General features: G+C 31.5%; 1 protein-coding gene across 1 annotated transcript in view; it reads right to left on the bottom strand.

Annotated features, from left to right (window-relative positions):
* Window positions 1-14035, bottom strand: part of LOC111700820 (peripheral plasma membrane protein CASK) — a 44397-nt gene that overhangs the window by 3965 nt on the left and 26397 nt on the right. The window contains exons 24-33 of the mRNA XM_023471874.1: window positions 12799-12924; window positions 9771-9860; window positions 8233-8295; window positions 7997-8042; window positions 7528-7618; window positions 6075-6172; window positions 4834-4928; window positions 4067-4144; window positions 1283-1395; window positions 316-407 (exon numbers count right to left, since the gene is read on the bottom strand). Coding sequence (XP_023327642.1) covers window positions 338-407; window positions 1283-1395; window positions 4067-4144; window positions 4834-4928; window positions 6075-6172; window positions 7528-7618; window positions 7997-8042; window positions 8233-8295; window positions 9771-9860; window positions 12799-12924 — 870 coding nt within the window. The 3' untranslated portion in view covers window positions 316-337. The remainder of the gene's footprint in view (window positions 1-315; window positions 408-1282; window positions 1396-4066; window positions 4145-4833; window positions 4929-6074; window positions 6173-7527; window positions 7619-7996; window positions 8043-8232; window positions 8296-9770; window positions 9861-12798; window positions 12925-14035) is intronic.

Here is a 14035-nt window from a genome sequence, read left to right as displayed (position 1 = left end):
AGGCGAAATATATTTAGATTTGTACAAAATATATTTTGTGAGTCTTCGTATGCATTCTTAGAATAAATACTATCGTATGTGATAAACATTAAATACAAAATACACTTTTCGCAGCTATTGTGACTGGATTGTATAAAAGAAAAAAACTGGGTCAACACACATTTTCTTAACCGTATTTGCTTTTTGATCCGCGAAATGATGATTAGATTTCCTCTATCAAATTTGAATTTTCCAAGATTTTTAGCTTCTGAAAGGTTGGGCATAATTCAACAGTTACGATGAGTTTGAGGCTGCACAGTGGTATAAAACTGTTACCTCGTGTTGTTGATGTTTTGTGTCAGTAAACCCATGATATTGGAACCCACTGTGGTGTTGTATTAATCTTCTCCAGAGCTCTCTCCAGGATCCTGGAGCAACAAATATTAAAGAAGAATTTTTGAAATCTTAATGGCTTCAACCAGATTTGTATGGAGCATACTTGATCAACTTTGAGAAAAGAATTTGACTTTTAAGAGAATAAAAATTTGAAATAAAATATCATTAACACATGCATATATGAGAATCTTAAGATTCACCTAAGGCCGCTGATTACAGTCCATTTTTTAAGCCTTTTAACTTTAAAGAAATTTACTTGAGTTAAGACCTCAAAACATGTTATTTTTGGACTCTAACAGATTTTTGCCACACACTTTTTTTGAAAAGATTTCTACGATTACAAAATTTTTAATTCAGCGTTCCAATTTTTTTATTTATTCTCTTCTATGGGTCATCTCATAAAAACCGGTTTTCGTCCACGAAATACTGACTTGAATGAAAAAAGTTTTCTCGAAAAGACGTTTTAATATCCAATATGTATGCTATTCCGGGTGATGGAAGTGGAATTTCCAAAATTTACCTCACTTAATGTGTACTTAATATCCACTTAATGTCCGCTTTATGTCCACTTAATGTCCACTTAATGTCCACTTAATGTGTACTTAATGTCCACTTAATGTCCACTTATTGTCCACTTAATGTCCACTTAATGTCCACTTAATGTCAACTTAATGTCCACTTAATGTCCACTTAATGTCCACTTAATGTCCACTTAATGTCCACTTAATGTCCGCTTAATGTCCGATCTGTATCCAAAATTTAGATTTGTCATTTGTAATCTATCGAAAAAATCATCACGATACTCCCATTTTTCCTTTGATAAACTCAAGAAGGTATTTTTAAAATAAAATTTCTGTCATTTTGTTACTGGCATTCATTGTTTATTGGTTAAATAATGTAAAATTACCTGATTGTTTCGTCTATATCGTTATTAACTATTGTCAGATCGAAGAAATGTCCAAAAGTTTGTTTCAAGCTATCACTTTCTTTAGCTAGCCGCTCTAGGGAACCATCGTAGTCCTAGATAGATAGATAGATAGAAAGATAGATAGATAGATAGATATATAGACAGATGAATAGATAGATAGATAGACAGATAAAAAAGGCATTAACATTTAATTTTTAATTTTAGTAGGGGTCGTAAAAGTAACATTTTGACGTTCGATGTTTCCGTTTGGCGCAAAACTATGTCTAACTTTCAAAAATCTATCTGTTAACTTTAAACAATAAATAATTTGAATTATTCTATTCAAATCACAAAGTTTTGTGGGATCTGCTGAAATAGCAGAGGGTTTTTATGACTTTTTTGTGAACGTTGGACCCAGATTGTCTAGTTATATTCCTGATTCTAATGTCAATTTTGAAACATATCTGAAGGAGCCATCCAAGGAAGATTTTGTTTATGCAAATATTACACCAGAAATTATTCTTGAAACAGTGAGTAAACTTAAACCTAAAAACAGTTCAAGGTAAGGACAATATTTCTACCAAGCTACTGAAGGAAATAATTGAAAGTATTGTCTATCCTATAGCGCATTTGTTTAACCTTTCTTTTAAAACAGGATATATCCCTAGTGATTATAAATGTGCAAAAATAATTCCTATCTTTAAAACTGAACAAAAAGATAAATTTAATAACTACAGACCAATTAGTATTCTACCAGCGCTAAGTAAGCTTCTTGAAAAAATAGCTGCGACTCAAATGTTTAAATATCTTTGAGATTTTCTATCAACATCATAATGGATTTAGACCACAACATAATACTAATCAACCTTTACTACACCTAATGAATAAAATTTACGAAAATCTTAATAAACCCCAACCAGAATTTACACTGGGAATTTTTTTTAGATCTTAAGAAAGCTTTTGACTGTTGCAACTTAGATATTCTTTTAAAAAAACTAGAGTATTACGGTTTTAAAAATGTAGCTAACACATGGTTTCAAAACTATTTAGTAAATAGGACTCAATATGTTTGTATAAATGGTATTTTTTCCAATTTTATGTGGTGTTCCTTAGGGAAGTGTTCTTGGGCCCCTACTTTTTCTCATATACATAAACGATTTGCCTTTAGCAACGTCTTTTTTTACTAATCTATTTGCTGATGACACTAGTTTTCTAAAATCATCTCCACATATCGAAACTTTAGTAATTGATGCGAACCTTGAATGAATTTTTAAATTGGGACTATCAAATTGAACATGTTTCCAAGAAGATTGCTAGCACAATTTTTGCTCTGAATCAGATTAAAAACATTTTACCGTTAAACATTCGTCTGCTAGTCTATAATGCACTTGTAAGGCCACATATTGAGTATGGAATTATAACATGGGGGAGGGGGGCGTAAAAAATGCTAAACTACAGAAAATCAAGCCTCTTGAAAAAAGAGCAATTAGAGCAGTAAATAATAGTTCATTTAAGGCACACTCAGATCCAATATTTTTCAGATCAGAACTCCTAAATTTTGATGATACATATAAACTAGGTGTTCTATCTTTTATGCATAAATACTTTTATGAAAATCTTTCAGCTTCCTTCCAGGATATGTTTAATTCTTTAGCTGAACCAAATAGAACATAATCATATAAACTTGAACGGTTCGCTTTAAAACGCTAGAATGTTTTCCCTCCGCCTTATTTCCAAAAATAAGGAATTCGATTGAATTAGAGCTGAAAGAAACTAAATATGCAAAATTGTTCAAAAGAAAAGTCGCCAAGATCTCTTTAGATAGTTATGCAAATTATATCTGTAAAAAAAAATTGTGTATCATGTGGATAAACTTAGTCTTTACTATCTTCATCACCCTGTAGTTCATAAACATGATTTTAATAACTTATGTTACCCTCTAGTCCAACCTTTACGCTGAGTATCCTCCCTTTTCTTTATACTCCCTCACCTTCCTCCTTACCATTTTTCTTGATTTATCATCATTCTTATGTTTAAAATGTACAATGTACATTGTTTTTATCTGCAATTCTCATTCGTTTATAGTGGGCCAACCAATTAAAACAACCTACTCTGGTTAGGCGGGTCCAAACTACATAGTAAATTGTGATTTTTTTATTTGTATTATCTCGTGCTTTGTAGTTGAATAAAATATGAAATGAAATAAATTATTGCAGAGAGAAAACAACTTGACAATGTTTAGAAATCATAATAATGAATAATTATTTAGGTTACTATAATGTTTATATTTCAAACTATTTCTTAAAGAGACCCCAATTTGATGCCATGCCAAAAAAATAGCCTATTTCTATTGATTACCAAAGTTTATCAAAGCAGTTCCAATCATGAGGCCGGCATGTCTGCAACCAATCTTTTTAATGTTACTCTTTATTGAGCTCTGTTTATAGGATTAAGTATACAGTATACACCTTGGATTTCAGAAAGCCAAGAAGTAAAATCTAGGATGGTTTAGTTCAGATAGATGTAAATGATTTTTTTTGTTTCTTAAGGAATATTGGTTAGCTAAAGTTAACAGAGAGATTTTCAAATTTTCGACATAGTTTTTACGCCAAATATGGAAGGATCGGACAACAAAAACTGGCTCAGACGACCCCTTCTAAAATAAAAACTATATTAGGGCACATTTTAAAGTAATTTCAAAAGATTAAAGGGGCTATAAAATCCTAATTTCTATTTTTTCTGGATCACCCTGTAGATAGATAGATAGATCAATAGAATATTTACCTGTATGGTCTGTAAACAGGGTGAGGCGATAAAGACGACATATGGAGCATATTCAGCACTTCTTAAAATCTTTAACGCCTGAAATATTCACTTATTAAAATTAACTCCGATCACCATGTGAAATTCCAATTTTTTAAATTTTCCAATTGTTTCTTGATATTTTAATCGTTTTATTCAATTTTTCTTAATTTATACTTCAGTTCTCAAAAGTAAAAAAATATTTATATTTTACACTTTACCCAAATTTGCATATTTTCATGGTCTTTGAAATATCATTGTAACAGTTACAGTGCTAAACCTTTGAAAAATTCTCTGTAAAGAAAATCCCCTCTCTGTTAGCAAAAGTGTTTATTGTACACATCAAATCTACCAAATACGTTTCCACAAATCCTTTTACATCAACAATAACAATACCATTGGCTGGTTCAGATCAAATCTTTCTTTTCAAATATCAATAAGTCTCAAGGTTAAAGAGGAATTTAATGATCTTCACAATATATCTAATCTTCTCATTTATTAATATACTTTGCTTGTCTGTCTGTATCCAAAAAACGTCAGAACGGCTGTACCGATCAGGCAACTCACATGGCACTCACATGACAATATAGTGAAGGTTTATGGATGGTAGAAGATGAAAAATTTTCCATAACAAATGTTGACATTTATGTTTTTTGAAAATGCAAATATCTAAACAAAATAATCAAACAAAGAAAAAAGGCAGTTTGAAGACGGTAAAGTAATGGGAATTTTAAAAAAAATGAAATAACCTGAGGTTCGACGTCTAAGATTGCCATACGTCCGTCCGAATGAATATTTCGAATAGTTTCCAGCTTTGTACCGTACATAGAGTCCTCATGTGTTCCTGTACATAAATATATAAATAATAATGTACATACTTAAGAATAAAAAGAATACTGGAGATGAGATAAATTAAACATAAACATAAACTTAAACGGAAAACCAAGGATAAAAATTATTTTGTCATCAAAAGTAAAAGTTAATTGAGAAAGTGATAAACTTCTGCAACTTTTTTTTCGAACATCTAAACATTGCCACAAAATCTTTAGGGGGGGGGGGTGGATGTAGCATTATTACCCTCACAATAAGTGGATTCTGTATGCTGTCATGTTTGCCGTTATTAAAATCTTTAAACGACTTGCTTTAGCTGCCAAAAAATGGTCTGGCAGTGGTACTACGTAAAAATAAACCCAAAACGTTCAGCTGGGTAGTTTAAATATAAGCAACATAATACCCAGACATCTTGGGAAGAGCATTTCTAAATATTTCTTTATCCTAATGATGGAGTCTTAACCTTGCACTAAATCATGCAAACCGAACCATAATATACTCAACTCAGATTCTACAGTGAGTTCCAAAAATTATCAAACTTTTTACTTAACATTTTTGGAAAGGACAACGTTAATTAATTGACTCTTTACTTAATCTCAATAAAGAAATAAAAATATAGAAAATGTTTAACATGTTTTTTGAGACCTCCTGTATGAGAAAAGATGAGGGTTCGTGAGAACCAATATTTTTGATGATCTACTTCTCAACAACTTTCTGAGTTCTTAGACACAATTTATTTTAGATTTATTATACAGGCAAAAGTTGATAAAGACGTTCTTTAAGGTTTATTTCTATTTTGAAAATCATCTAACTATGTACATTGTACATTGAAGAGAAGTTTAGAGGAACAGCATAAATTTATTTGACGTAATTTTTATATATGAAAATTAAATATCTATCCAAATATGGAATAATGAGATATACTAGTTTTTATACCTAAAAATTTATTATTTTTAATTGCAAACTTATGCAGCAGAGACAACGAAGAAAATAGTCCGAAATCAACAATATAAAACGACGATATCGTTATCATTCTTTTCCATTGATTCTATTTTTTCTCAGAGTAACATAGACCTGCGCATAGAAGTTTTAGAAAAGCAGGATTCATTGAAAATAAATGGAACCTTAAAGACTTAAAAAAAGAATAAACCCTACTCACCATATTCTAGATATTCATTTCCAGCAATATCCGCCATCATCTCGTTCTGTGACACAAAATAGTAGTTCTTCCCATTCTCCTCTTCCCTCCTAGCACCTCTGAAACAGAGACATCTTGTAATAATTTTCTAAACTAATCTGTCTTTTCGTCAGCTTCCCCGCCCATCGCATAATTCCCGCTTAACTGATTGTAAATTTAACCAGATGCAGCCGGGCGGGGCAGTACACAAACCAGACCAGCTTACTGAAGTTGGTGTTACGGTGTACCGGGCGGGCCAGTACACACACCAGACCAGCTTACTCAAGTTGGTGTACCGGGCTGGGCAGTACACACACCAGACCAGCTTACTTAAGTTGGTGTGCCGGGCGGGCCAGTACAAACAAGGTCTGTTCAGATTCAAATGTACATGAGTTGAGTGTGCCCCCCCCTGGATCTATTTATTTAACATGTCATGTTTAGATCTTATATGGAAAGTGAAGTTATAATGTACAGCAGGGTCTCAGGGGATTTCAAGGCAGGGTGGGATTAATATATGTAGAATATGGTTGAGATAGACCATAGAAAGGGAATTAAGGGGGTTGGAAGGGATTACGACAAGGGATTAAATTTGGAGGAGGGCGGAATGGGATTAAATGAGTTTAATGGATTATTAAAGAATGAATACAAGAAAGTAATGGGAAGTAAAAGTTAATTTTCTATACAGAATACAATTTTCTGTTAATTAGCAAAACATCTTCTTAATTACACATTAATGTCTTAATTATATGCTTAGTTAGGCCAAAACAATGGTTTGAGTTAATTTAACTAGCTTTCTTTCTAAAATTTCTTTTTCAACATTTAGCTTAGTTTAATGGTGAAACATGAAACCATATATAAACAAATAAAAACAAATGTATAAAAATGTATATTTTATGTAAATATAAACCGTACATATTGTACAACTCAGAAACATGCACGTTCTAAATACATGAACCCTTGCAGATATATGGAGAAGAGGAATAACCTAATTTATTGATATTATTCTATAGAAAGAGCATCTTGAAATAAAATTTACGAGTTCAAATAAAGTTCCAATTGAATTCTTTATTTGCTCGAAGTGCTGGATTACAAACGACGAAGTTTACTGCAAAAAAAAACAGGTGGTTCTGTATCCTGTATTCTGTGTTCTGTATCCTGTATCCTGTGTTCAGTATCCTGTGTTCTGTATCCTGTGTTCTGTATCCTGTGTTCTGTATCATGTATCCTGCATTCTGTATCCTGTATCCTGTATCCTGTATCCTGTATCCTGTATCCTGTATACTGTATCCTGTATCCTGTATCCTGTATCCTGTATCCTGTATCCTGTATCCTGAATTCTGTATCCTGTATCCTGAATTCTGTATTGTTTGGAAACGTGTTGTTTTCAAACAATATATATGTATAGTTTACACTGTTCAGCGTATTATATAGTCACCTAGTGGTGTGAGGTATTGGGTAGGCGAAGCGGTCTGGATGGGAGGCTATCAGACTATTCTTTATATGTCGTCTTCCTACACCGTGAGCACCTAGAATAACAGACTGTAAAGCCTGAATCTCAAAAAAATGAAATTTAAAATAATAAAAAAAAAATTTAGTTTAAAGATAAATCCTATCATTGATATAAAGAATTATTAATCCCCCTCTCTTTAGTTTGATCCCCCGCCCAAGTTTTGAATCCTACCCTTCCATGGTTTAATCCATAACCTTGGTTTGAACTCTACCCTTGGTTAAATCTCTACCCTGGGATTAAACCCTACCCTTGGTTTGAACCCTCCCTTGGTGTAAACCCTACCCTTGGTTTGAACCCTACCCTTGGTTTGAACCCTACCCTTGGTTTGAACCCTCCCTTGGTTTGAACCCTCCCTTGATCTAAACGTATTACAGACAATGGTGTAAAATATTACCAAGTAGCACCAAAGTCTTTCTCTTAAACGCAGGAAGCTTGACAACCTAAATTTACAAAGCTTATTATGATGATTGTGCAATCTTGTGAATATAATATATTGAAAATTTGAACATTTGAAAGAAATATAGTAAAGTAAAACTGGTGGAAAAAATATGTCAAAAATTAAATCAGATTTATTACATGAATTTAAGTGTACAGTCCCTTTAATAAGAGTTCTGAATTTCTAATTTTTACCTCTTCATACGTGACTAGATCCAGTTGATCAAACACTGCATTATGTTTGGCTAAGTATTTATCCTAATATTTAAACATCAGTAATATTCAAGTTTTATAAGAGATCTTCAACCAAATAACATATGTGAATTAAATTCAAATATGAGACAAAAGTATTTTTTTATTTCAAATATTCATATTACACAATGATAACCAGAACACTCTGTCATAGGAAGAAGATTTTTAGAATCAATGAATATCCAAAGAGCATAAGACACAGTAATTGTGCAGTGTAAACAGACCCATTTAACTAAATCAGTGATTTAATAAGTGTCTAGCAAAGCATTTGCTTTGTAACAACAGCAAATAAACTTAATTATTTCTGTAATGTCGTCTTCCCTTTCCATTGTTTTCGGGTTATCACTGTAGTAATTTGTACAGAGTGTATTGTATCTCAAATATATACAGATTGTACACCAAATGTGTATTATTTATTAATTACAGAATGTTAGAGCAAACGTGTACCCTGGAAAATAACAGTAATAATTTTAGTGCTATATTATTCATAACAAATTAAAATTTAAAAATCTAAAATACTTTTCATTGCCCACAAACTGTGGTGCATAAATATTTAAAAAAAAATAGAAATTAATTGTACTTCTCTAAAAAGATGAAAGTTTAGAAACTGAATTTGATTTCGGAAATTACGTCCCTAGTAGGTTTTTAATAACATTGATTGTGTTCAGAAAAGGCATAAATTTGTATTTTAAAATATTACATAGTCAAACATTAGGATGGTAAAATTTGAAGAGGTATAGGTCGATAATGAAGTATTATCTGTTGTGACACGCACCTCTGCCCCTTTAGTAAATGAAAATTTAACCTATATGAAGCATAAAGTCTGACCGCGTAAACCTTGTTGTACCGGCTAGTCCTGTCCATAGAGCTGGTACAGTACAAACTGGGACCGGAAAGGTTGACCCGGCTCAGAAATTCAAATGTACTACGGCTGCCCGTGGTGAGTAAATGAAGTAAAACCTGAACCAGAAGTCGAAACTTTTAAGTAAAACAACGCTAACCTACAATGCTTGATTTCAAGATTAACTTTAACTTTTAAACTTTAAATTTTAAGGTAATGATCTTGATTCTTTAATTTATAATTAATCCTGTTCACATCAAACTAAAGTAAATTTCAAGTTCTATTGAACTCTTTTTAATCAAAACTCCCCTTACAGAAGAGCTAACGAACACACCAATAACGTGTTTTTAATTTGTAATCTGTAACAGAATATGTTTGCTTTCTCATACTTGAACGTGAATAAAAACTAGAGGAGATACAAGGTACATAAGTCCCTCCTGTAATCTGTAACAGAATATGTTTGCTTTCTCATACTTGAACGTGAATAAAAACTAGAGGAGATACAAGGTCAATAAGTTCCTCCTGTAATTAAGTATTCAAGAGGAATTAATTTAAATCTTCGAATAATGATGTGGATTAATAACTGCTTAATCCCGGGATCCAGAACACAAAACTTATTTAAATTATAATGTTTAAATTCCTTGAGTATTCTTTTCTTCTTTCCAAATATTGAACAGTTTATCTGTTCTTTCTTAGAACTTTCCTGTGTCTGACAAGCTATCCGCCATTCCTAAATTTGGGAAATTTTAAATTAAGAAATTATGTTATGTTTTTAAATTTATCAATTGTTTGTATCTAATTGTATCTAATTGTATCTAATTGTATATAATTGTATCTAATTGTATCTAATATGTATATAATTGTATCTAATTGTATCTAATTGTATCTAATTGTATCTTATTGTGTCTAATTAAATAATTAAATCTAATTGTATCTTTTTGTATCTTTAAGGGCAGTTTGAATTGCACCCTGCGACCGACGGGGTTCCCGACGCTCTATTATCCTAGTACGTGAAGCGATCCGACTGGCAAGCACATTTTTGGAACAGCAACAGTGTCCATACAGTATCTAACAGTACATAACACATACAGTCTATCTAACTGTATCTAGAAATATCTAACAGTAGCTAACAGTATCTAACAGTATCTTACAGTATCTAACAGTATCTAATAGTATCTAATAGTATCTAACAGTATCTAACAGTATCTAACAGTATCTAATAGTATCTTACTGTATCTAACAGTATCTAACAGTATCTAATAGTATCTAACAGTATCTAACAGTATCTAACAGTATCTAACAGTATCTAACAGTATATATCTGTATCTGTATCCTATCGACTAAAACTCTATATATAAAATATACCTCAATGGTATTCCTATCATGAACCCCAGCCCCAGAACGTAATATTTCATATTTAGAACTTTATTTACCTTCCAAAGAAAAAAGATTTATTCTAAATTTCATTTATTTCCTAAAATATTAGGTTTCAAATTTGTTTTTGTAATAAATATAACCCTTCCTTTACAGTGTGAATAAAAAACCCGGAATTATCGATGTTTTGTTCAAAAATTTTTATTTTGTTCGGATTTTAAGCTTTACAAAAAAATGTGATAAATAAAACAAACAAAAAATATTTTTGGTACCATGGAAAATAAATTCGCGAAACCAATTTTTAAATTGTTGGGAAAATGTGTATTCTTTCAAAAATTGAATGAGATATACCAAAAAATGAAAGCCAATTATTTCAGAGTCAGAACAGTTCAAGGATATAATTTAATTGAAAACATTTGATGCAAATTTACATTCAAAATATTTTTTATGCCTCAACAAAAATTTAGAAAATTTTGTCCAAAACATCAATATAATCCCATTTTTTTACTCACCCTGTATACATTTGATTTTGAAGTTCAAAATCTTGCTTTTTATATTAGTTTGCTCGGATGAAGGATTGCTGTATAAAATGTATAAAATGTATAAAATGTATAAAATGTATAAAATGGTAGGAAAGTAGGAAAAGAACCCTAGGATAAAACTCTATGCAAGCAAAACCATATTCAATATTCAATCTTTCAGGTATTGAGCACTTCTTACAAAACAAAGTTAAACATTATAGTACTGCAGGATAAAGAGAAAGCTATAAAGATTACAGTAAAAGGATTTCCATAAGAAAAAAACTAATCAATCTATATATATAATAAAACGAGACATTCCTATATATATCACCGATAGCCGGCCAAACGGCTGGACCGATTGGGCTGAGATTTTTTTTGGACACTCATGGGTGGCCGTGGGGTGTTTTAGGTTTTTAAAACTATTTTAAAAAAATTTTTTTTCCACGGGCAACTCCGGGCCCTTCAGCAAGTATTCTATAAAGTAATATTTCTCTTAATATAAGGAAACGCTTTTGTTTTTAAGAAAAAAATATTTACAGAAAAGGGTATTTAACCTGTAAGCATTTACTTTCTAGCCAAAAGAAGTTTACTATTTTTTTTTTTTGGGGGGGGGGAGGTTTTCTATTTATCTACTAGCTTGGGAACCCAGCGCTGCCAAGATTACCAAAAGTTACTTTCGCCATTTACCCTCACTTGAAAAATTTTCGCAATTAGAGTCGACCCACTCAACTTAGAATCTCAAAACCAAGCTAAGAACATTCCCATGGCTCTCCCGAGTTCCCCAATCAAAAATTGAGACAAATCGGTCTAGGGGTTTTCGAGTTATGATCGGACAAACAAACAAACTGACAAACTTTATATAGATGATTACATGAAGGTTCATAAGGAACATATGCTTTGCTTAATTTTAATATTGTTTAGCTGAATGTTGGTATAAGCCACTGTCATTTTCTCCTTTTAAAAATGAAGGTCTCTAGTTTGGACTTGTGAAAGGTGTTTGATATCTAAATATAACTATCAAAATAATAGTTCGCTTATTTGAATTCTGAACACAACTTTTCATTTGTTTAGATCAATTATTCTTCTTCTTCAAAACTATTTATTGTAGAGTTTAGTATTTAACAAAAATGTGAAATATATAATTATGGAACATATATACTATACTCTGGCTTTTCACTTTGCCCACTTAAAGTAAAGTGGGTAGTTTAGATACATCATTAGGCTAGTAGGAAATTCACGAGATTTATTGACTAACTAAAAAAGATTTTTCTGCAAGTTTGGCACCGATTGCACAGCTCGTAGATATGTAAGGTACATAGCTAAGATAAATAGATATAGAATACTAAAATATTATCTCTTTGGGAAAAATAAAACGCTTTTCGCAAACAGATAACGGTTTCTGCATAAAATTTGACAGATTGAGATTCAAATTAAAAGTATCAGTTTAATTCAAGATGGCTTTTCGCAACAATTTCTAAAATTTAAAATACAAAAATACAAAAATGCTTTGGGTTTTGGCATCAGGTTTTAAAGGTGAAATTATGTCAGTGAAATACTCTTTATTAGAAAACCTGTCTGGGGTAGCACAGAATATTGTTAATATAAGAAATATCAAATTGAGCAATCTTAATTTCCTTCAACAATCAAATTCTCAAAATTGACAAAAATAAGTGAAAAACGAGATGGATATTTTTAAAGAAAGTATCTATCCCGTTTTTCTTACTCGGTTTTTATCAATTTTATGTTTATTTAAAATATATGAATACATTTTACCTGTAATTCAGGGCTTGGTATCAGTCCAGCTGAGCTCGCTGCCGCCATTTTCCTCGCCTGCCACCAGTTGTGGTCGTCTTTGCTGATTATTTGAAGAATATCGCCAATGTTAAATGGAATACCCGCCTGTGTAACAATATTGGATTATTGCTATTTTGAATAGATTTCTCAGAGATCTACAGATACTAGAATTTTGCGTCAATTTCAAAACCAAGTTGACTTTGAAGTGTTGCAACGTCGGCCTCATTGGCTTCAACTTAAACACGCTTTCATCAAGCTTTAGTTTAAAACAATTTACAAAATCCGGATAAAGTTATGCTTCAGAGTGTGCACATTTTAGTTCTTAATATAATAGCTTTAAATTTATATCTATAACCTTTATACTTTTGTTATTGTTTGCACGAAAGAAACTTTACTCAGTCGTCAATACAATATATCAATGCAATGAAGACGACTTTTGATTTCTACTAAGCTTATAAACAGGTTGGACAAACATAAAAATGGAAACAAAGAGATGCTGTTAATTAACAGATTCAACCAGCTTGGGAACAAAGAGATGCTGTTAATTAACAGATTCAAACAGCTTGGGAACAAAGAGATGCTGTTAATTAACAGATTCAAACAGATTGGGAACAAAGAGATGCTGTTAATTAACAGATTCAAACAGTTTGGGAACAAAGAGATGCTGTTAATTAACAGATTCACACAGCTTGGGAACAAAAAGATGCTGTTAATTAACAGATTCAACCAGCTTGGGAACAAAGAGATGCTGTTAATTAACAGATTCAACCAGCTTCGGAACACAGAGATGCTGTTAATTAACAGATTCAACCAGCTTGGGAACAAAGAGATGCTGTCAATAAAGAGATTTTTAAATGTTTACTTTTTAACTTACAATTTGATAAAAAGCTTGTTAATAATAAAAACGTAAAAAAGAAAAGTCGTCTTCATTGTATTGATATAAATGCCGATCACTGTATTGAAATAAAATTAATGATTTTAATTTTAAATAAATGTTCTCACTTGGGGTGCATATATATCTAAGAGAATACAGACTGCGTTTGAACATGGTATGTAAATATATAATTTCCAGTAATATCTTTTATGTCTATTGTTGCCCACCACACAACACTCATTGTTTTAACACGGAAATACATAAAGAAGATCAGCAGTCAGCAGTTTTCTATTTAGGCAAACAAAAATAAGTAAAAGTTATAGAAGGCAATAGGCTTTTTCA

The sequence above is a fragment of the Eurytemora carolleeae genome, unplaced genomic scaffold (genome assembly GCF_000591075.1).
Source record: "Eurytemora carolleeae unplaced genomic scaffold, Eaff_2.0 scaffold81, whole genome shotgun sequence".
Taxonomy (NCBI): Eukaryota; Metazoa; Arthropoda; class Copepoda; order Calanoida; family Temoridae; genus Eurytemora; species Eurytemora carolleeae.
This window is presented reverse-complemented; position numbering and strand designations above follow the sequence as displayed.